Source organism: Pistacia vera, unplaced genomic scaffold, assembly GCF_008641045.1.
Source record: "Pistacia vera cultivar Batoury unplaced genomic scaffold, PisVer_v2 Contig317, whole genome shotgun sequence".
Lineage (NCBI taxonomy): Eukaryota > Viridiplantae > Streptophyta > Magnoliopsida > Sapindales > Anacardiaceae > Pistacia > Pistacia vera.
Window position 1 is genome coordinate 236,086 of NW_022196132.1, and position 25,321 is coordinate 261,406.

General features: G+C 33.0%; 1 protein-coding gene and 2 long non-coding RNA genes across 4 annotated transcripts; all 3 read right to left on the minus strand.

Moving 5' to 3' along the window:
• Nucleotides 1-474: 474 nt before the first annotated feature.
• LOC116136601 (putative pentatricopeptide repeat-containing protein At1g12700, mitochondrial) lies at nt 475-2,282 on the minus strand. The gene has a single exon (XM_031422275.1). It carries the CDS (start codon nt 2,223-2,225, stop codon nt 672-674), a length of 1,554 nt encoding a protein of 517 aa, XP_031278135.1. The 5' UTR covers nt 2,226-2,282; the 3' UTR covers nt 475-671.
• A 5,569-nt stretch (nt 2,283-7,851) lies between these two features.
• LOC116136605 lies at nt 7,852-9,960 on the minus strand. Of its 2 annotated transcripts, XR_004129055.1 has the most exons (3): nt 9,846-9,960; nt 8,540-9,345; nt 7,852-8,450 (listed from the first exon to the last, which is right to left on the minus strand). It is a non-coding gene; the product is annotated as an uncharacterized LOC116136605 (long non-coding RNA). The 2 variants fall into 2 exon arrangements; XR_004129054.1 differs by having other exon boundaries at nt 8,540-9,960.
• A 2,519-nt stretch (nt 9,961-12,479) lies between these two features.
• On the minus strand, nt 12,480-13,516 carry LOC116136603. The gene is made up of 3 exons (XR_004129050.1): nt 13,056-13,516; nt 12,813-12,918; nt 12,480-12,740 (listed from the first exon to the last, which is right to left on the minus strand). It is a non-coding gene; the product is annotated as an uncharacterized LOC116136603 (long non-coding RNA).
• Nucleotides 13,517-25,321: the final 11,805 nt, after the last annotated feature.

The window sequence follows — 25,321 nt, forward strand, 5'->3', positions numbered from 1 at the left end:
AATTCTTCACATTTGTATTCAAAACCATCTCAATCTCTTTGTTTTGTTCTCTTATTTGGGTAATTTCCTGTTAATATACAAACAACAAAGCTACGGACACCGAAAAAGTTGCACCGAAATTCTGTATCGGCCTACGTGTAACGTGCCTCTGAATTTTTTTACAATTTTTTTCTAGTGAACGGCCGTCCATCAAATTTGGATGGCCGTTCACTCACATGGACGCTCGTCCATATTATATGGACGGGCATCCATATACAAGGGACAGGCGTCCCCATTTAAAGGACGCCCGTCCCTGATTAAAATACAATAAAAAAAAAATTTATAAACATTAGGGATGACCGTTCATCCGTTATGGACAGTCGTCCCTTTATTTTGGACAGGCGTCCGCAAATAAAGGACGCCTGTCCATAAAAAAAAAAAAAAAAAAAAAAAAAAAACTTTGGGACGGCTGTCCATAAATTTTTGACATCACGTATCGTATGTCTAATCAGGGAAGCCATCATTCTCGATCATCCCCATCACCCTCCCTATCAAATTCGAACAGATGAAAGTGTTTTCTGAACTTTCTTCTTACTGTAACCAAAACAGAGCATTTGGGCAGCTGGATGAACTTTTGCAGGATTCTACTCCAGAAAAAGTATAATACTCACTAAAGTTTTATCATGTAAACTTCAATTTCGCTTTTGGACCAGAAATTGAGGAAGCTGGTTCAAACATTCACGATAATTTTCGGCCTTCATTAGCAACTGCATGACTAAGGACATTGTACATTCAGTCGGCTTCACATTTCTCTTTGCCATCTTATGAAGGAGTTCAACAACTTTTGGTATCTTATTATTCTTGAGGAAACCGAACATTAGGGTATTAAACTTGATTACATCTGGAGCACAACCTTTTTCCTCCATATGTGACAACAACTCATTTGCCTTTTCTAGTTGTCCATTTTTACAAAGCATATTGATCAAAATGTTATAAGTGACTACGTTTGGAGTAGTTCCTGAACTCTTCATTTCGAAATACAAGTCTATCGCCTTCTTAACTAATCCAACCTTCCAAAGACCATCAATTATAGTACTATAAGTAACAACATTTGGCCTACAAATAACACCAGATTCTTCATTTCCCTTAGCCATTTCTTCAAGCAACTTAATTGCAGGACTTATCTTCCTTGTTTTACACAATCCATTCATTAAAATGCTGTAAGTATAAACGTTAGGAACCACACCTCTCTGAATCATAAGCTCCAACAACCTATTTGCTTCGTGCAATTTCCCTTTCTTGCAACGTTCATCTATGAGCACATTAAACGTCACCACACAAGGCCGCACACCTTGATCTATCATTTCAATAAATAAACTTCTACCCTTCTCCCAATCACCCACACAACAAAAACCATGAATTAGAGTGGTATAAGTGACTGTGTTTGGACTGATTCCAGAATCCTTCATTTCCAAAAACAATTTTCTAGCCTTCTCAATTAATCCAGCCTTACAAAGACCATCAATTATAGTAGTATAAGTAACAACATCTGGCCTACAAATAACACCAGATTTTTTATTCCCATCAACCATCTCTTCAAGCAACTTAATGGCAACACTTATCTTCCCCGTTTTACACAATCCATCAATCAAAGTGCTGTAAATGATCACATTAGGCCTACAACCAACATCAACCATTTTCTGAAACAATTCCATCGACTCCACAATCTTTCTCTCTACACACAGACCTTTGATCAAACAATTAAAAGTCATAGCATCAGGGCCGAAACCCTTCTTCAAAATCTCCCCCAAAACGGCAAAACCATCAGAAACCCTTTCAATCTCACACAAGCAATCGATCAAAACGTTCAAATACAATAAATCTGGAGACAACCCAGTTGAATTCAACCACTTATAAAGAGAAATCACTTCATAATAATGCTTCTTCTTTGCCAGTGCACTAAACAAAGTAGTGAATGATGAAATTGGAGAGATGGGTTGCGAATTAATCATGTAATGAAAAAAGTTCAATGCTTCATTCAGAGTAAAGTTACCTGATCGACAGTTTTCTTTGAGGAATTTAGCAAGTGAGGATCGTTCTAGGGGTTTTTCGAAAGAATACAAAACTTCATTGTTGGAGCTTGAAGTTGTGAGGTTGTGCAAGTGAGCTAACAAAGATGAAATATTACCTTTCAGAGATGGGTTTTGAGAGATTGAAGACGAACGAAATGGGGATCTCAAAGCCATGTATGAAGAGCGTTTTCCAGGTTTAGGGTTGGATGGTTGCTTTTCGGTTGCAGGGGGTTTTACTTTTTAAATTCCAAAATTATCCAGTTGACCAAACCAACTAAAGTAAATCTTGTTATTGAAATTTGAATTTAATTTACAATGATATTAAAAATGTTATTTTATTTTTTTCTATTTGTTCTTTAAAATTTTAAATATATCAATTTATATTTCATATTGATGAATGTGATATATTAAAAATTAGAAGTTATATGAATAATTTTTTCATATTAGATTAACAAGATTATCAAGCTAATTATGTTTGTTGAAATATTTGTATTATTAAAATAATATTATGTATAATTATTTTATATTATATAAAAGAGCTATATTAACAGCCTTGAAGTTTGATATATAAAAATAATCTAATTTATGAAATAATAAAATTCTTTACTGTTAAATAATAAAGGTTAAAATAATATAACGAGAATTATAAAGGTTAATTTATAAATATATGTTTAAGCGGTAGACTAATAGTTTATCAGTAACAAAGAGAATTTTATTATTTAAAAAATTTTAAGAGAATTTATATAATTATAATAAACCTCAAAATAGTTGATTTAATGTCTTTAACTCTTTATGATACTATTGTAATGTTCCACGTTATTTTACTATAAACAAATTAGATGACAGTAACAAGTTACAAGAACCAATCAATTATATAAACATTCTCTTGACAGTGTGATAAAAGAGTGACTATAAAAGATCATTAAACATTTTATCATCCAATAACTTTATAATGCAAAACAACTTTTCAGAATTATGCTTGATATCTATACAAAGATTCTTTGTTTTCTTTTAGTTTAATCTCATTCTTAAGGTTTTGGCCTTGTTAGAACCCATGGAATTGCCCATATGGCCAACAATGCATGTAATATGGCCTTGGTAGAGCCCATGGAATTGCCTATGGCTAGATCGAAGCAAACTACCAAAAGCATCGTTATTTTTTTTTTTTTTATCAAAAACGTTGGATCAAATTTGATTAGAATATGGTATTGGAATATTTGGAGTTCACATATCCTTGATCATCTTCTCAATAATTTACAACGTTAAATTCAGTACGAATATATCTAATGGTCAATGAAAAGATACCTTGAATCTTTCTTCTGCTTCAAATTTTTGGCTAAGTAGATGAGATGAGATTCAACATTTCGAGTACTCGAGACTATTAAAGACATTGGATATCTAATGGTCAATTAAAAGATTGAACAATTTTGAGACAAAAGTCTAATTAAGTTACCAGATCATGTACAAGTAGTTTAAAACTTAGTTGAGAAAAACATCAAGTCATGGAATCAATTCCAATCGTTTACCACTGTATGGGCGTTGGGTTCATGCAATATCATGTAGTTACGAAGAAATGATGCAACGAGAGCTGGTAGATAGCATATCAACAATGTTTTTGATTTCTTTCTACAATTAAGGAGCTTTTGCTAGGCCATCTAGTTCTTATAAAAATAATATTATGTATAGTTCATTATAATTACTAATTTTATATTATATAAAAGAATCATATTGACAATCTTATGGTTGGATATAATAAAAATAATCTAATTTATGAAGTAATAAAAATCTTTATTATTAAATCATAAATGTTAAAATAATATAACGAGAACAATTTAATAATACTTATTAATTTATAGATATATGTTCTAGCAAAAGACTAATAGTTTATTAATAACCAAAGAAATTTTATTATTTTAAAAATCATAAGAGAATTTATATAGTTATACTAAACCTCAAAGCAGTCGATTTGATATCTTTTAACTCTTTTTAATCTTTATAATACTATTATAATGTTTCAAGTCAGTTTATCTATAGTGTTCAAAATCTCTGTCACCCTCTCATCATTATAAGCAAGTTGAGTTAGTCTGGTTTTTCCAAGACGTAATCCAACGATAGGGATAACCGAAATTAGGAAAGACCCAATTTGTCTTTTCTCTTCAACATCACCTTTCAACAACCCCTTCTTTCAAGTGAAAGTTAAGCCTTTCAACAACCAAAAAGTCTAATCTTTTTCTAATTTCTTTTAGCTTAGGGAACAATTCAAGATAAACTGCAATTGGTTTTAAAGAAGGAAAGAAGTCAGTAAATACCCCGATCATGAAGAAGCCTCGGTTCCTAGCCATTAGAGCATCCAAGCAAAACTCATCAAGTAAATTGTCAGCATCATAAAAACAAAACTTTTTAAAGTCACCCAACCATATTTTCACTGCTTCTCCTTCACTGTCGTTCTTCTGCATCTTCAAGAACTGCTTGAATGATGCCTACAGAATGCCGAAGCTTGTCTTATCTCATCCTCAAACCCGCATTTAAGAGCCATTTCTTTCAAAAGTGAGAAGCAACTTTGGAAAAACTACTTCCAATAAGGGGCATAATAACATCTGCCATTTGCAAATGATGAAGGATCAGTTCACGCTCTAGAAATTCCTTCAAAGATATGCTGTTTTGTGAAAAGTTTGATCAAATCCTTAAGATATGCGTTCCGCAATATAGTAACTCCTTAGGATACTGAAAGTCAAAGTCATCTTGCATGTGTGAAATCAATGAAATTCAAACAACTGAATGTAAGTTTACATCATTACCTTATTAATTACTTTTGACTTTTTCTTGTACGTGACATTGATGTTCATATAAGATGCAAGTTTAAAACCGGCGGCTTGGCCGATTTAACCGGTTCGACTGGGGAATCAGTGGCTTAGCCGGGCTGGTTAGGGTAAAAACCGAGAAGAATGAAATAACCCGTTTTGTCTGCGGTTGGACCGGTGTTACTATAGCGATCCACCGGTCCAACCGGTTTTGTCAACTCAAATTCCTAAGTTCCAAGATTCAAACCCTTTTACAATTTAAGTAAAGACATGAGGCTAATCAACCAAAAAAATAACATTAATCAACGAAGCCACTAGAAGACGAGAGAATCCAACTCAAAAGAGGAGAAAAAACAAGTGAGAGGAGTTGCCTAAACCGTTGCTGCTGCGGTGGCGATGGTGGTGGAGAATGGTGGAGGTGATATAACAATGGTGGCACACAGCTAATAAGAGAGAAGAAAACGAGGATTTTGTCAAAAAGGAAAGGGAATTTGTTTGTGTGTTTTGGTGTAGAAGGCATGCACCTTTTGATTAGAGGAAAGCTGAAGAACCGGAAGAGCTTTAATAATTAAAACGGAAGAAATGAAGAGGTAAAAGAACACAAACAAAGAGAGTTGGAGAAAGAAGTTGTTAAAGCTTTCTCTCTCTAATCTTAAGATAGAAGAGATTGAAATAAATAATTTAATTTAATAAATAAAGAAGGTGTACTTATATTGTATTTAGTGAGTTTTCATTGAAAATAAAAAACAAATATTAAATGTCCTTGAAAAAGATGAAGAGTGTACTGTATTGCATTTAATGAAAAATAAATAAAAAGTTGTTTTTTCGGTGGACACGTTTTGATCATGTGAGAGGTGAGAGATTTATGAGCTAATGAGATAAGAGTAATGTTAAAATATACCGAAATTTTTTACTGAATTTTTGTATTTAACGACATGACAACTAGTTACACATGATGTCTTTCGTGAATAAATGGTCATCCAATATTTATGGATATCTATCCATATTTAATAGACTCTTATTCATATTATACGGATGGTTGTTCATTTACTATAAAAGATGGATGGACATTCATCCAAAAAATTTTAAAAGCAAAATAATGGATGCCCGTCCATCTGATATGGATGGGTGTCTATTTACTATAGACGCCCGTCCAAATTATTTTAAAAAATTTTACATTCAATAGACAAATGTATTTAATTTAAAAAAATTTACATTCAATTTGGGAGGCCCAAATTTTAGTTTAATAAAAAATTTCTTTAAGATTTTCAATTAGAATGTTTAAAAATTTAGGCCTCCCAAAATAGGTTTCATTTCTCTCTTGCATTTTGTTTATAAATGAAAAAACAAAATTAAAAATTAAAAAAAAATTGAGAATGGACGCCCAGTTTTCATTTCTCTCTTGCCTTTTCTTTATAAATGAAAAAAAAAAATTTGAGAATGGACTGGTGTCCATATTTTTACTTAATTAAAATCAATTTTTTTTTCTTTTATTTCATTTAAAAATTTTATACTTTAAAAATAAATATTTCATCTAAAATTACATGGACGCCCGTCCATATAATATGGACGACCGTCCATAATAAAAGGATTCTCGTCCATAATATATGGACGGAAGTCCATAACTATGGACAGTCGTCCTCATAAGAGGATAGGCGTCCATAAACATTTTAGGCCAAATTTTTTTAATTTAAATTATGAATGGACGGCCGTCCATATAATATGGACGAAAATCCATTTCAAATGTGGCCGTCCAATAACAATGGAAGGTCGTCCATATTTGATGGACGACTGTTCATTCGCGGAATATTTGTTAATTTGTTAACGTGATACGTGGCTTGTCTAATTCAGTTGACACGTGGTTCGGTGTAAAAATTCGGTCAAAGCGTCGATGTCCGTAGCATTTTTCATGAGATAAAGAAGGAGAAGTAGACAAAAAAACATTGATTGGGTGATGAGATCAAGAAAATGATGTCACCAATTCGACCTGCCGATCGAACCGGTTCAACCGAGTTAACCCAAGACCTGATCATCTGTCCGAGTCATTGACGGGATCGGTTTTTAAAACATTAATAAGATGATACATAATCTAATATAAAAATTTACGTGTATTGAAAAAGGACTTTCTAAAATACTGACTTATTACAAACTGTTATGTCGTGTTTATGAGAAATTTCTGTCTAACCAATCTAATTACAAACTGTTATGTCGTGTTATGAGAAATGTTTATTAGACTATCTTTATTCGATCTTTAAAGATGAAGGGTTAGAGCTCCCATCAACCTTTGAAACAGAAAATATGTATATTTATATTATTATATATTCTGGTTTGGTTAAATGTTAGCTTTTATAATTTGACTATTTACTTCTTATTATATAAACTGGTTTTTTAAATGTTAACTTTTATAATTTGCCTATTGACTTCTTATTATATAAGATGGTTTGTTAGTTGCTATTTGCTAAATCAAATCTAAGGCTTATTCCTCACTTAATCGCTCCGTCCATGTTGCTAATTGTTGTAACCGAAGAAGAAAAAGAAAACATTATCTATTCATTTTCTTAGATTGATACATAATACATTCCCCTATTGATAAAAGGACACTTTGAGAAACCTAGCTTGACTCGACAGCATGACTTGCGAGTTGCGACTTCGAATAATGTAAACAATTCTGATGATTTTTTTAAGGAAAAAATTGGAAACATATATTTAGTATAATGTGGAAACATATATTTAGTATTATGTCATTTCCTATAGTATCTCCTTTTAAGTCATTGAATTTTTATTTCACATCGAGAACATATAAATGAATAATGTAAACAAATTCTTCTCATCCACAACTAAATCAAAGCAAACCACCAAAAGCATCGTTATTTTTTATTTTTATAAAAAATGTTTGATCAAATTTGATTCGAATTGAGTTGGATACGTTATGAGCCTCTGTTATTTGGTTGAAGTGGAATGACTTCTGATGAGTCTTGGTGACAATAAACACCTATAGATGTTGGAATACTTGGAGTTCACATATCCTTGATCATCTTCTAAATAACTTACAATAACAAATTCAGTACAAATATATATAATGGTCAATGAAAAGATACCTTCAATCTTTGTTCTGCTTCAGACTTTTGGCTAAGCTGATGAGATGAGATTCAATGTTTCGACTTTCAAGTAATCGAGACAATTAAAGACACTGGACATCTAATGTTCAATTAAAAGATTGAACATCATTGACAATTAGAATTTGCACTATATGAATATATACCCCATCTATATTCTTTTTCAGGGGACAAAATCATCTCTACTGTTTTAAGACAAAGCCTCATTAAGCTACCAGATCATGTATAAGCAGTTTAAAACTCATTCAAGAAAAATATGAGTCATGGAGTCATTGCCAATCTTTAACCACTGTATGAGTGTTGAGTTCATGCAATATCCTTAATCCTGTAGTTACAAAGAAATGATGCGACGGGAGCTGGTAGATAGTGTATCAACAATGTTTTCGATTTCTTTTTACAATTAAGAAGGAGCTTCACTAGTCCATCCAGTTCACATTCGTATTGCTCGTAAACAAAGAGTGCAATCAAGGAGAAGACTAGAGCTACATAAAATTTCCAGAGAAGGTCAATTTGAAGAAAATATATTGACATATCAAATCATGGTGGAACAGCTAAACTAAAAATTCCTTACCTACGGCTATCACGGCAGTTAAGGATGATTGCAAAAGAATCAGCTTGAGAAGATAAAATGCAAGTACAACCTGAATCGATTTCAAAACAGTGTAAACCCAAAATTTGACAAAGTAAATATCGAGCATAGAGCAAAGGAGATAAAGCACAACAACATAATGTTGATGTTGGATCTACACCCATCAAATAACAGATATTTATTACAACAATTGTAAGAATAACAAGGGAGAAAATAACTTATAATTAACTAGTAATTGTATTTATTATGATCCAGAGGAATCATATCAAAACTAGACAAAGGTATGCTTGGAACTTTGAGACCAAATCTGTAGAGAAAGCATATCAAATGGTCAGTAGACCTGAAAAATCTTTCAAACAATCAACTTGATGATATAACAACATAAATTGATAAAAGCAAGAGGATAGTGACGGCAAAAGCTTGCATCTCCAATAAAAATCATATAAACATAAATTTTAATGCTACAGCACTCCAGATTCCGGACCATAAACTAAGAAATTCCTGAACAAATCAAGAAAAGAAGAAGTAGAGCATCCCAGATGCACTGCTTCAAAGAATTTTAGAAAGTAAATAACGAGCTTTCAACAAGAGTGAAAAAATGGCTGACTGTTGGAAGACTGATAAAACCAGGGAAAAGAAAAAGATTTGTACTTACATGTTTGATGGTAAAAAGCCATATCCAAAAAGAGTAATTGAGACCAACAATAGAAGGTTGGCTGCAGAAGAGGTAAAAATTCTTCCAGAAAGGAAAAACCAATAAAACAACAGAACCAGTAAAACGTCTGCAACTACAGCGATAGAGTTCAAGGTCAATTTACAGTAATAATCATATAATGAACTCGATATACAAAGCCCATTGAAATGCACCATAACAAAAATGATGAACTGATAAAATCTAACTTAAAAACATGCTCTGCAAAGCATGCTCTTTTAGTTAATATCAGTTGTATTTTACTTCAAATTTGAGCAATTGATTGCATATGGGCTTTCAGTTGCAATAACACACAAAAATGCCTCGTTCATCAATACAAAAATAAATATAGAAAACCAATTAACATATATCCTTCAGACAGTGATACATGACATAACTAGATATCAGGTATCAGACAGCAATTTGAGTGCTGACGCAAATTATTAGGGCTTGTACCAAGCACAACTGAGTCAAATAATTTTTCGTTTGAACACTAATAGACTTATAAGAATGTAATCTTCATTCTTTAGCCATAAAATTTCAAAAGGTTCGCTTTAGAGTCTATTTAAAGAAATTTATAATGCTATAAGTTCTAACCTTTCCCACCGCCTGGCAGCTTTTTCTACTTTTGATTGTTCATTTAAGTCACTGTAATGCACTAAAGGTGAGTCCTTGGCTAAGTGAGAGAATGATTCAGTGGTTGAAGAGACACCTTCCTGCATAGCCAACAATTATCACAAGCATAAGATGTCAGACCTTAAAATTTCCACATCCTATTCAAACACATCATGACAACATACTCCTTAATGATAAGTTGCCTCCATAATACTATGTGCTATGCGGTGGAATCAGTTAATCTGGGTATAGATCCAAAAGTATTTTGGCAAAAAGTTGAAAACAGAGAATGGTAATGGGAAAGAGAACATGATTAGTCCTTTCATCCATTTGTTAAGTTAGATGACGGACTTACAATAAAAAGAAAAAAAAAATCCAAAGTGACTGAAATATCCAAAAATCCCCCACGTAAACAACTATTTTCTCTCCCATTTTTATCCAATTTTAGATGGAAAAACAAATTTCTTTAAGCACATTCCTTCTAACGAAAACAAGAGAAGTAGCCTCACCAAATCTTGCCCTGCACTCCACTTTCCTCTCTATTATTTCTAACCAAATGTAAATTTCAAATTTTCAATCAATCCATTACACAGTACTATCTAACCACCCAATATACAGTTAAATTGTCAAGAAATAATTACTGTACATCCAATTATATATATATATATATGATTGGTAAAAACTTTGTATAGAATTTTTAACCACTAATCCTACCATCACCGACTGATATTCATCTTTTTCCACCATGATGATTCTTACGACAAATTTTTTTTATAAACAAAAAGCTGGATATAGAAGACAATTCTTTCATCTTGGACATTTCTGCCATTATCAATTAATTGATTATTCCCTGTCACCTTTCTTTTTCCTTCGGTACTCTACAAAATATAATTCTACTTTCTATAGTCCACATGACAATAAGATCAGAAAAAAAAGATGCAACCACATAAAAATGCCAACATTCCCAATTTTAATCAAACTAAAAGTCTTGTGATATAGGTCCTAAGGATAATAGAATTTGACTTCATACTTTCCAAGAAACCAAGGTATTGGAAATTCGATAAAAAGGCTAACAAAAAGAGCAAACACAATAGACATATAACCCAAAAGAAAAATTAAACAGTTGGTAAATATTTATATACAAATAAAGAAAGACATCAAAAACCAAAAAGAAATGTACTTCCAGGGAGACAATTGGTGAGTATCCAAATGTCCTGGTATAGCTAATTGAACAAAGTAAAATGCTGATAGAGAATGGTTATTTGATCTCAAGTCCAACCTTGCATGTATCGATTTGACAAGCAAGAAAACATTATAAACCAAACTAATAAGAAGTCTTATAAATGTTCTGCAATACAAAGAAGCAACAGCTCAAGTTCAGATCCTTGTATCAGAAAATCCAAGATAGTAGCTATAGAAAAAGAAATACAGAATTAGTCCATGCCCCTAATACAGCAACGCAAGAAAAGTACAAGAGAATATAAACAACACCGCAATGAAAATAACATCATAATCATATGTTTACCCATTTCAAGTTGTTTATCATCCTTGTTTCATTTATCAAATGGATGAATTGGTAAAAATAAGGTTGATGTTTGTTCTAATAATCCACATATGGGTATGCATCAAATCAAGCAAGGAAGAAACAAGAACCAAGTTAAATTTTTCCCAGAATGCAATGTTCCACTATAATGATATTGTAAAAGCAACATTTCAGTTAAAGTCAGCTAGTGCTTCCATGGAAATTCTAACATAACGACATCAGAATGCAACTTTACCTTTGATATCCCAAGCCTTCACTACAACAAAAATGACCTACGGTAACACTGGACAGTAGCACTTTTCCTTAAAGTGTTACTATAGGCTATCTATGGTAACACTTAATGTTAAAAGGTTACAATAACAATTTTCATATGTAGCACTTTAACTTTTGCAGCACATTTTATATCAATGGTAACTCTTTTTTGTAAAATGTTACTAATATAGGAACTACAGTAGCATTTTTAAAGTATTACAATGACCTAATAATATAGTAGCTTTTTTATAATGTTACTATATAATCAAATTACAGTAACATTTTATAAGTGTTACCATAAACCCAAATATTTACCGGGAAAAAAAATATCATTCCCGCCAATATGAAATAAGGTTGATTTTGTCTCATTTTTATTGTTTCGGGGACAAACCATGTTATTTTGGGTTTATATTGTCACTTTTCATTCATGTTGGGATCAAAAAAATGTCTTACATATACCCAAATATTAAACGGCAAAATAACACTTAATACCGCCTAAGTCCTAACTCAAAGTTTCCCAAAATTTCCTAGCTAATATTCACATCAAAGGCAATTCTTTAGTTTGAGTTCCAGAGTTGGGGGAGTTTATTAAAAAGACATTTGAAGTTTACATTTAATTAAAAGGCTATCAGTTTTAAAATGTTAACTAAATAGCCATATTATTGATTAAGGGTAATTAGTGCTTAATTAAGATTAATGTAATCTTTTCAAAATTATACTATATTTCCACAAACCCGCTGACTAGTTACCGTTGGCTACTGTGAACACCCTGGTAGAGCCTCAAGAGAATCATCAGCATATTCTCATGTTTGGCAGAAGATCCTGCATCACCTGTAGTTGAGAATGAATGCATATGAAGTGAAAGCATATTTCTTGATCAAGATATGAGAAGAAATGAATTACCTCACTCTCTAGATTGGTTGGAGGTACAGAGCTAGCAAGGCTTCAGCAGAAGCTTAAAAGATGGCTGTGGAGCTACTAAGGGGTAAAAAGGTGTTGAAATATCTGGTGAGAAGTTGGCCAAGATGCTGTAACGAGAGGATAGATTCAGCAGAAATATCTGGGAAGGGAGGAATCTACACCTGCAATATATGAAGTTAAAAGAAACTAGACCTAAATAATTTTCATTCATTTATTGGAAGGGGAGAAGTCACCATGGTTAAAGGAGGTGCAGTAGGTGTGCTGAGGCAGCAGAATCTTGGTCTTGGAATGTAGAAAAAATGGGAGCTAGTCCTGGTGCCAATGCCATTGCAGGCTCATCTTCAAAATGAAAAAAAAACAATGTAAAGATGGAATTGACTTCATATTCTTCATCACAATGCAAAAGTAAATTGTGTAAAAAATTATCAATGAATGCCTGCTTAAAAGACAAGTCACATTTATGTTGAGACAATCACCTGTAACTTGTACAAACTGGTATGCATTTTTCTCCAAATGGTCACTTTGGTCAAAAATCATTCTCAGTCTCTTGCAATGTCACCATTCCGGCTATTTCGCTGCAAAGCCTAGTTGAAAACAGGTTTGTATAACAAAATTTATCATCCTTTGCACTTGAGCGGCTACCATTATTGTCGTAGTTGAAATAAGAACCATTCCACAATTTCTCTATACAACTTTTGCTTACTGAAATTTGCACCAGAAATAATCCTCAGCCCCTTAACACCTACTTCATGTGCAAATGCTGATGCGGCCTGCAATGATGCCACCTGCACTATTGCACTTACAACAGAACAGATCACGTATGGTCTGATCAGGGAGCCATCATTCTCGATCATCCCCATCACCCTCCCTATCAAATTCGAATAGATGAAAGTGTTTTCTGAGCTTTCTTCTTACTGTAACCAAAACAGAGCATTTGGGCAGCTGATGAACTTTTGCAGGAGTCTACTCCAGAAAAAGTATAATACTCACTAAAGTTTTATCATGTAAACTTCAATTTCGCTTTTGGACCAGAAATTGAGGAAGCTGGTTCAAACATTCACGATTATTTCGGCCTTCATTAGCAACTGCATGACTAAGGACATTGTACATTCAGACGCTTCACATTTCTCTCTGCCATCTTATGAAGGAGTTCACAAACTTTTGGTATCTTATTATTCTGAGGAAACCGAACATAGGGTATTAAACAGATTACATCTGGAGCACAACCTTTTTCCTCATATGTGACAACAACTCATTTGCCTTTTCTAGTTGTCCATTTTACAAAGCAATTGATCAAAATGCTATAGTGACTACGTTTGGAGTAGTTCCTGAACTCTTCATTTCGAAATACAAGTCTATCGCCTTCTTAACTAATCCAACCTTCCAAAGACCATCATTATAGTACTATAAGTAACAACATCTGGCCTACAAATAACACCAGATTCTTCATTTCCCTTAGGCATTTTCTCAGCAACTTAATGGCAGGACTTATCTTCCCTATTTTACACAATCCATTCATTAAAATGTTGTAGGTATAAACGCTAGGAACCACACCTCTCTGAATCATAAGCTCCAACAACCTATTTGCTTCGTGCAATTTCCCTTTCTTGCAACGTTCATCTATGAGCACATTAAACGTCACCACAGAAGCCGCACATCTTTATCTATCATTAGCAAAAACAATTCTCTTGCCTTCTCAACTAATCCAGCCTTATAAAGACCATCATTATAGTATTATAAGTAACAACATTTGGCCTACAAATAACACTAGATTTTTTATTCCCATCTACCATCTCTTCAAGAAACTTAATGGCAACACTTATCTTCCCCTTTTTACACAATCCATCAATCAAAGTGTTGTAACTGATCACCAGGCCTACCCACCAGCAAACCATTTTCTTAAACAATTCCATCGACTCCAATCTTTCTCTCCACACACAGACCTTGATCAAACATTAAAAGTCACAGCATCTGGGCTGAAACCCTTCTTCAAAATCTCCCCCAAAACGGCAAAACCATCAGAAACCCTTTCAATCTTACACAAGCAATCGATCAAAACTTCAAAGACAATAAAACCGGAGACAACCCATTTGATTCAACCACTTATAAGAGAAATCACTTCATAATAATGCTTCTTCTTTGCCAGGCACTAACAACAAGTAGTGAATGATGAAATTGGAGAGATGGGTTGCGATATAATCATGTAATGAAAAAGTTCAATGCCTCATTCAGAGTAAAGTTCCTGATCGACAGTTTCTTTGAGGAATTTAGCAAGTGAGGATCGTTCTAGGGGTTTTTCGAAAGAATACAAACTTCATTGTTGGAGCTTGAAGTTGTGAGGTTGTGCAAGTGAGCTAACAAAGATGAAATATTACCTTTCAGAGATGGTTTTGAGAGATTGAAGACGAACGAAATGGGGATCTCAAAGCCTGTATGAAGGCGTTTTCCAGGTTTAGGGTTGGATGGTTGCTTTTCGGTTGCAGGGGTTTTACTTTTTAAATTCCAAAATTATCCAGTTACCAAACCAACTAAAGTAATCTTGTTTTTGAAATTGAATTTAATTTACAATGATATTAAAAGTTATTTATTTTTTTCATTTGTTCTTTAAAATTTTAAATATATCAATTTATATTTCATATTGATGAATGTGATTATTAAATTAGAAGTTATATGAATAATTTTTTCAATTAGATTCAAGATTATCAAGCTAATTATGTTTGTTGAAATATTTGTATTATTAAAATAATTTATGTATAATTATTTTTAATTATATAAAAGAGCTATGTTAACAACCTTGAAGTTTGATATATAAAAAATAATCTGGCTGCGTTTGGTGTAATATTTTATCCCTATTCTGGATCCTATTTTCAAATAGCGTTTGGTACAATATTCTCAAAATATTACCCTATTTTTTAATTACATTTTACCCCATAAAGTTTATATTTCACTAAATACCCCCTAAAAAAAAGTTTAAAAATTAACAAAAACACCCCCATCAACCCAACTTGTCAGATTCCGGCCACCCCGTCGGTGATAGCCAGAATCTGTACAACGGCCAAACTTCCACCAGAAATGGCCGAAGTTCACCGCTGTGGCCTTTTCCGGCCAGATCCACCACGATCTGGCCGGAAAAGGCCAGATCTGCCGTCAGCGACGGCCAAAGAAATGGCCGTCGTTGACCGAAAACGACGGCCACATCTTTGCCGTCGCTGACGGCCAAAGTGGCCATCGTTTGGCATTTTCTGGCCGTCGACGGCCAAAACAAACGGTAATCTGGCCTTTTCCGGCCAGATCCACCATGGATCTAGCCGGAAAAGGCCATAACGACGTGTTACGGCACAGATCCGACAAGTCTGTGCCGTAACGAAATTTTCCGGCCAGATTCCGCGGGTGGCCGGAATCTGACACTGCAGATGGTGGGGGTGTTTTTGTCATTTTACATGTTAGGTCTTTATGTAAATTAGTAAACCTAAGGGCTTTTTATAAATTTTTAAAATTTCCCTCGTAATACTCCCATATCCAATAACCCAATACTACCCTAAAATCCTATCCAAAATACTAAACCAAACACACCCCTAATTTATGAAATAATAAAATTCTTTACTGTTAAATAATAAAGGTTAAAATAATATAACGAGAATTATAAAGTTAATTTATAAATATATGTTTAAGCGGTAGACTATAGTTTATCAGTAACAAAGAGAATTTATTATTTAAAAAATTTTAAGAGAATTTATATAATTATAATAAACCTCAAAATAGTTGATTTAATGTCTTTAACTCTTTATGATACTATTGTAATGTTCCACGTTATTTAATATAAACAAATTAGATGACAGTAACAAGTTACAAGAACCAATCAATTATATAAACATTCTCTTGACAGTGTGATAAAAGAGTGACTATAAAAGATCATTAAACATTTATCATCCAATAACTTTATAATGCAAACAACTTTTCAGAATTTTGCTGTATCTATACAAAGATTCTTTGTTTTCTTTTAGTTTAATCTCATCTTAAGGTTTTGCCTTGTTAGAACCCATGGATTGCCCATATGGCCAACAATGCATGTAATATGGCCTTGGTAGAGCCCATGATTGCCTATGGCTAGATCGAAGCAAACTACCAAAAGCATCGTTATTTTTTTTTTTTTATCAAAAACGTTGGATCAAATTTGATTAGAATATATTGGAATATTTGGAGTTCACATATCCTTGATCATCTTCTCAATAATTTACAACGTTAATTCAGTACGAATATATCTAATGGTCAATGAAAAGATACCTTGAATCTTTCTTCTGCTTCAAATTTTTGGCTAAGTAGATGAGATGAGATTCAACATTTCGGTACTCGAGACTATTAAGACATTGGATATCTAATGGTCAATTAAAAATTGAACAATTTTGAGACAAAAGTCTAATTAAGTTACCAGATCATGTACAAGTAGTTTAAAACTTAGTTGAGAAAAACATCAAGTCATGGAATCAATTCCAATCGTTTACCACTGTATGGGCGTTGGGTTCATGCAATATCATGTAGTTACGAAGAAATGATGCAACGAGAGCTGGTAGATAGCATATCAACAATGTTTTTGATTTCTTTCTACATTAAGGAGCTTTTGCTAGGCCTATAGTTCTTATAAAAATATTATGTATAGTTCATTATAATTACTAATTTTATATTATATAAAAGAATCATATTGACAATCTTATGGTTGGATATAATAAATAATCTAATTTATGAAGTAATAAAAATCTTTATTATAATCATAAATGTTAATAATATAACAGAACATTTAATAATACTTATTAATTATAGATATATGTTCTAGCAAAAGACTAATAGTTTTTAATAACCAAAGAAATTATTATTTAAAAATCATAAGAGATTTATATAGTTATACTAAACCTCAAAGCAGTCGATTTGATATCTTTTAACTCTTTTAATCTTTATAATACTATTATAATGTTTCAAGTCAGTTTATCATAGTGTTCAAAATCTCTGTCACCCTCTCATCATTATAAGCAAGTTGAGTTAGTCTGGTTTTTCCAAGACGTAATCCAACGATAGGGATACCGAAATTAGGAAAGACCCAATTTGTCTTTTCTCTTCAACATCACCTTTCAACAACCCCTTCTTTCAAGTGAAAGTTAAGCCTTAACAACCAAAAAGTCTAATCTTTTTCTAATTTCTTTTAGCTTAGGAACAATTCAAGATAAACTGCAATTGGTTTTAAAGAAGGAAAGAAGTCAGTAAATACCCCGATCATGAAGAGCCTCGGTTCCTAGCCATTAGAGCATCCAGCAAAACCATCAAGTAAATTGTCAGCATCATAAACAACTTCTTTAAGCTCACCCAACCATATTTTCACTGCTTTCTCCTTCACTTGTCGTTCTTCTGCATCTTCAAGAACTGCTTGATGATGCCTACAGAATGCCGAAGCTTGTCTATCTCATCCTCAAACCCGCATTTAAGAGCCATTTCTTTCAAAGCTGAGAAGCAACTTTGTGAAAAACTACTTCCAATAAGGGGCATAAAATAACATCTGCCTTTGCAAATGATGAAGGATCAGTTCCAAGCTCTAGAAATTCCTTCAAGATATGCTGTTTTGTGAAAAGTTTGATCAAATCCTTTAAGATATGCGTTCCGCAATATAGAACTCCCTTAGGATACATGAAAGTCAAAGTCATCTCTTGCATGTGTGAAATCAATGAAATTCACAACTGAATGTAAGTTTACATCATTACCTTATTAATTACTTTTGACTTTTTCTTTGTACGTGACATTGATGTTCATATAGATGCAAGTTTAAAACTCGGCCGGCTTGGCCGATTTACCGGTTCGACTGGGGAATCAGTGGCTTAGCCGCTGGTTAGGGTAAAAACCGAGAATGAGAATTAACCCGTTTTGATCTGCGGTTGGACCGTGTTACTATAGCGATCCACCGGTCCAACCGGTTTTGTCAACCAAATTCCTAAGTTTCCAAGATTCAAACCCTTTACATTTTCAAGTAAGACATGAGGCTAATCAACCCAAAAAAATAACATTAATCACGAAGCCACTAGAAGACGAGAGAATCCAACTCAAAAAGAGAGAAAAAACAAGTGAGAGGAGTTGAAACCCTACCGTTGCTGCTGCGGTGGCGATGGTGGTGGAGAATGGTGGAGGTGCATTAACTGGTGGCACACAGCTAATAAGAGAGAGAAAAACGAATTTTGTCAAAAAGGAAAAGGGAATTTGTTTGTGTGTTTTGGTGTAGAAGCATCACCTTTTGATTAGAGGAAAGCTGAAGAACCGGAGACTTTAATAATTAAAACGGAAGAAATGAAAGAGTAAAGAACAACAAAGAGAGTTGAGAAAGAAGTTGTTAAAGCTTTCTCTCTCTAATCTAAGATAGAAGAGATTGAAATAAATAATTTATTAATAAATAAAGAAGGTGTTCTTATATTGTATTTAGTGAGTTTTCATTAAAATAAAAACAAATATTAATGTCCTTGAAAAAGATGAAGAGTGTACTGTATTGCATTTATGAAAAATAAATAAAAAGTTGTTTTTTCGGTGGGCACGTTTTGATCATGTGAGAGGTGAGAGATTTATGAGCTAATGAGATAGAGTATGTTAAAATATCCGAAATTTTTTACTGAATTTTTGTATTTAACGACATGACAACTAGTTACACATGATGTCTTTCGTGAATAATGGTCATCCAATATTATGGATATCTATCCATATTTAATAGACTCTTATTCATATTATACGATGGTTGTTCATTTACTATAAAAGATGGATGGACATTCATCCAAAAAATTTTAAAGCAAATAATGGATCCCGTCCATCTGATATATGGGTGTCTATTTACTATAGCGCCCGTCCAAATTATTTTAAAAATTTTACATTCAATAGACAAATGTATTTAATTTAAAAAAATTTACATTCAATTTGGGAGGCCCAAATTTTGTTTAATAAAAATTTCTTTAAGATTTTCAATTAGAAGTTTAAAAATTTAGGCCTCCCAAAATAGGTTTCATTTCTCTCTTGCATTTTGTTTATAAATGAAAAACAAAATTAAAAATTAAAAAAAAATTGAGAATGGACGCCCAGTTTTCATTTCTCTCTTGCCTTTTCTTATAAATGAAAAAAAAAAATTTGAGAATGGACTGGTGTCCATATTTTTACTTAATTAAAATCAATTTTTTTTTCTTTTATTTCATTTAAAATTTTATACTTTAAAAATAATATTCACTAAAATTACATGGACGCCCGTCCATATAATATGGACGACCGTCCTAATAAAAGGATTCTCGTCCATAATATATGGACGAGTCCATACTATGGACAGTCGTCCTCATAAGAGATAGGCGTCCATAAACATTTGGCCAAATTTTTTTAATTTAAATTAGAAGGACGGCCGTCCATATATATGGACGAAAATCCATTTCAAATGGGCCGTCCAATAACAATGGAAGGTCGTCCATATTTGATGGACGACTGTTCATTCGCGGAATATTTGTTAATTTGTTAACGTGATACGTGGCTTGTCTAATTCAGTTGACACGTGGTTCGGTGTAAAAATTCGGTCAAGCGTCGATGTTCCGTAGCATTTTTCATGAGATAAAGAAGGAGAAGTAGACAAAAAACATTGATTGGGTGATGAGATCAAGAAAATGATGTCACCAATTCGACCTGCCGATCGAACCGGTTCAACCGAGTTAACCCAAGACCTGATCATCTGTCCGAGTCATTGACGGGATCGGTTTTTAAAACATTAATAAGATGATACATAATCTAATATAAAAATTACGTGTATTGAAAAAGACTTTCTAAAATACTGACTTATTACAAACTGTTATGTCGTGTGTTATGAGAAATTTCTGTCTAACCATCTAATTACAAACTGTTATGTCGTGTTATGAAAATGTTTATTAGACTATCTTTATTCGATCTTTAAGATGAAGGGTTAGAGCTCCCATCAACCTTTGAAACAGAAAATATGTATATTTTATTATTATATATCTGGTTTGGTTAATGTTAGCTTTTATAATTGACTATTTACTTCTATTATATAACTGGTTTTTTAAATGTTAACTTTTATAATTTGCCTATTGACTTCTTATTATATAAGATGGTTTGTTAGTTGCTATTTGCTAAATCAAATCTAAGGCTTATTCCTCACTTAATCGCTCCGTCATGTTGCTAATTGTTGTAACCGAAGAAGAAAAAGAAAAACATTATCTATTCATTTTCTTAGATTTATACATAATACATTCCCCTATTGATAAAAGGACACTTTGAGAAACCTACTTCTACTCGCAGCATGACTTGCGAGTTGCGACTTCGAATAATAAACACAATTCTGATGATTTTTTTAAGGAAAAAATTGGAAACATATATTTAGTATAATGTGGAAACTTATATTTATATTATGACATTTCCTAAGTATCTCCTTTTAAGTCATTGAATTTTTATTTCACATCGAGAACATATAATGAATAATGTAAGCAAATTCTTCTCATCCACACTAATCAAAGCAAACCACCAAAAGCATCGTTATTTTTTATTTTTTATTTTTATAAAAATGTTTGATCAAATTTGATTCGAATTAGTTGGATACGTTATGAGCCTCTGTTATTGGTTGAATGGAATGACTTCTGATGAGTCTTGTGACAATAAACACCTATAGATGTTGGAATACTTGGAGTTCACATATCCTTGATCATCTTCTAAATAACTTACAATAACAAATTCAGTACAAATATATATAATGGTCATGAAAAGATACCTTCAATCTTTGTTCTGCTTCAGACTTTTGGCTAAGCTGATGAGATGAGATTCAATGTTCGACTTTCAAGTAATCGAGACAATTAAAGACACTGGACATCTAATGTTCAATTAAAAGATTGAACATCATTGACAATTAGAATTTGCACTATATGAATATATACCCCATCTATATTCTTTTTCAGGGGACAAAATCATCTCTACTGTTTTAAGACAAAGCCTCATTAAGCTACCAGATCATGTATAAGCAGTTTAAACTCATTCAAGAAAAATATGAGTCATGGAGTCATTGCCAATCTTAATCACTGTATGAGTGTTGAGTTCATGCATATCCTTAATCCTGTAGTTACAAAGAAATGATGCGACGGGAGCTGGTAGATATGTATCAACAATGTTTTCGATTTCTTTTTACAATTAGAAGGAGCTTCACTAGTCCATCCAGTTTCACATTCGTATTGCTCGTAAACAAAAGTGCAATCAAGGAGAAGACTAGAGCTACATAATTTCCAGAGAAGGTCAATTTGAAGAAAATATATTGACATATCAAATCATGGTGGAACAGCTAAACTAAAAATTCCTTACCTACGGCTATCACGGCAGTTAAGGATGATTGCAAAAGAATCAGCTTGAGAAGATAAAATCAAGTACAACCTGATCGATTTCAAAACAGTGTAAACCCAAAATTTGACAAATAAATACGAGCATAGAGCAAAGGAATAAAGCACAACAACATAATGTTGATGTTGGATCTACACCCTCAAATAACGATATTTATACAACAATGGTAGAATAACAAGGGAGAAATAACTTATATTAACTAGTAATTGTATTTATTATGATCCGGAGGAATCATATCAAAACTAGACAAGGTATGCTTGGAACTTTGAGACCAAATCTGTAGAGAAAGCATATCAAATGATCAGTAGACCTAAAAAATCTTCCAAACAATCAACTTGATGATATAACCAAAATTGATAAAAGCAAGAGGATAGTGAAGGCAAAAGCTTGCAACTCCAATAAAAATCATATAAACATAAATTTTAATGCTACGCACTCCAGATTCCGGCCCATAAACTAAGAATTCCTGAACAAATCAAGAAAAGAAGAAGTAGAGCATCCTAGATGCACTGCTTCAAAGAATTTTAGAAAGTAAATAACAAGCTTTCAACAAGAGTGAAAAATGCTGACGTTGGAAGACTGATAAACCAGAAAAGAAAAATATTTGTACTACATGTTTGATGGTAAAAAGCCATATCCAAAAAAGAGTAATTGAACCACATAGAAGGTTGGCTGCAGAAGAGGTAAAAATTCTTCCAGAAAGGAAAACCAATAAAACAACAGAACCAGTAAACGTCTGCAACTACAGTTGATAGAGTTCAAGGTCAATTTACAGTAATAATCTATAATGACTCGATATACAAAGCCCTTGAAATGCACCAAACAAAAATGATGAACTGAATAAAATACAACTTAAAAACATGCTCTGCAAAGCAGCTCTTTAGTTAATATCAGTTGTATTTTACTTCAAATTTGAGCAATTGATTGCATATGGCTTTCAGTTGCAATAACACACAAAATGCCTCGTTCATCAATACAAAAATAAATATAGAAAACCAATTAACATATATCCTTCAGACAGTGATACATGACATAACAGATATGGTATCAGACAGCAATTTGAGTGCTGACGCAAATTTTAGGGCTTGTACCAAGCACAACTGAGTCAAATAATTTTCGTTTGAACACTAATAGACTTAAGAATGTAATCTTCATTCTTTAGCCTAAAATTTCAAAAGGTTCGCTTTAGAGTCTATTTAAGAAATTTATAATGCTATAAGTTCTAACCTTTCCCACCGCCTGGCAGCTTTTTCTACTTTTGATTGTTCATTTAAGTCACTGTAATGCACTAAAGTGAGTCCTTGGCTACGTTAATCCGTAAAAGTTTGAAATACTAAAAATACCCCTAAAAAATTCATGAACCCCTACAGATTTAAAATGTAACAAAAACCCCCTAGAACTTGAACCGGACAGAAGAGGTTGCCAGTTCCCGGTCCGACCAGCCAGTCCAATTTGATTTTTAGAACATTAATCTTATCCCATTTACTATTATACTGTTACATATTAATACAAAATCTGCACATCTAAGTGATTATAGAAGATCTCGCACATGAACAAGTCCCATTGAAAAAGCATCATTGAAATTAAAAACGAAAAAAATACAAGTCACAAGTGTATTTACCATGACTATTCTCCAAATCACAAATATACTAATTAATAAAAAAGGTTTCTATTGTAAACGAAAGCATTAAATTCTTAAGAGTAGAATCTCAAGATTCTAATGCCAAAGTAATGCATCATGTAATCCTGCATAAGATCTGAACTTGAACTCTTGTCAATTAGCTTTTCAGGATACAGCTTGAAAATTATGGTATTAGTCTCAAATTAGCTTTGCTATCTCTATTCTGAAGTTATCCCAAGAGGCCATCCATGATGTGATCACAATCTTGCTTATCCATTTCCAAGGCATCAGATCTGTGATTGTATTGACTCAGAGCATTTTTAGATATTCTCGATGATTCCGCAAGACTCCTGGCTTGTTCCTCTAAAGAAGCAATACATTCATTTTCTGTTGAAGTTGAAGTTGTCAATGCTCATCAACAAATGCAAGAAACTTATCCCTTTGATCTTGACAGAGAGATGCTCAAATCCCATGAGGCAGCAGCGACGAATAAACTCTTTTGCGACACTGATCTCAGCAACGAATGTAGGAAAGAAGCAGTTTGGATAATCTAATATACAGACTAATACACACAAGAAGGGCCTGGAAAATTTACCTGCAACATCTATTATATCATTTCAGCAGCAAGCAATTCCATGGCCTTCAAGATTAGAGCCAGGATTTTCAGTTGTTCAGAGGGCTGGCTCAAGTGAGCCAACATCATGCTCTTCTTCTATTTTACTGTCCTCGTGGGCAGGTTCAGGATCTTGAGTGTCTGCAATTACTTCCGGAATCTATTCAATAACCACAGTTGTTCTGATGGAATCTCAAGCAGCAACAAGCTGTTCTTGTTCTTGACAATAGTATACCAAAATGAGGGCTAAGGATCAATTACATTTTGAAACACAATTGAACATACTTTAGATTGAAATTTTCAGTTCCCTTTTACTGGTCCTTTCTTTCAAACATTCCAATGATTACTTTCTCCTTACACAAACAATTGTTTTCAGTTCACTAATAGTCTAATTTTGTATGAAAAACTACATCATCGAAAGGATATTCTTCCACGCAATTCCTTTCATTTGCTTGATTAATGCAATTTTGTAACGAAACCAGCCCTCTAGCAATCCACTATTTGGCATCCATGAAATGAAAAGGAGAGCAAAGAAGTCAAAAGCAAGCAAAGAAATATGAAATATAACAGATTCAAATACGCCATAACAAAAAACACAATACAAGGCTTCAGAAATAATGCATGTTCAATGGTTCTGGTTCATTCAGCACAGCCCCAGAATTATATACTCTCAAATTAGTGAATCCTAATTTTGGATTTTATATGTAAAATACATACATGTTTTGTTATATCCTCATGTAGAATGCTAGCCTTCTGGTCAAGCTCCACCTGCATTCACCCTATTCTAATTAAGGTTGTCTATGATATTTTTAAAATTATTTTACTTAACTAAATGGCACTTCTATGTATGCAGAAAGCCTGTAATATTGTCAACACTTACAACAGTTGACCATTTTAGCAAGCCATCTTTCATTCTCTGAAACAAATCCTCACATTCTTCCTGCAAAAAATACTACTAGAGTAACTATTTGCTTTGCAAATAAATCATCACTGGAAACCTTTTGGCAAAAAAAGTTGAAAAATCAACATTTTGTCACTCTTATACAAAACTAGTTTTCTAGCTTGCCCTANATTTCAGTAATCTGATGTCTTTAACATTTTTCTTCAGCTTC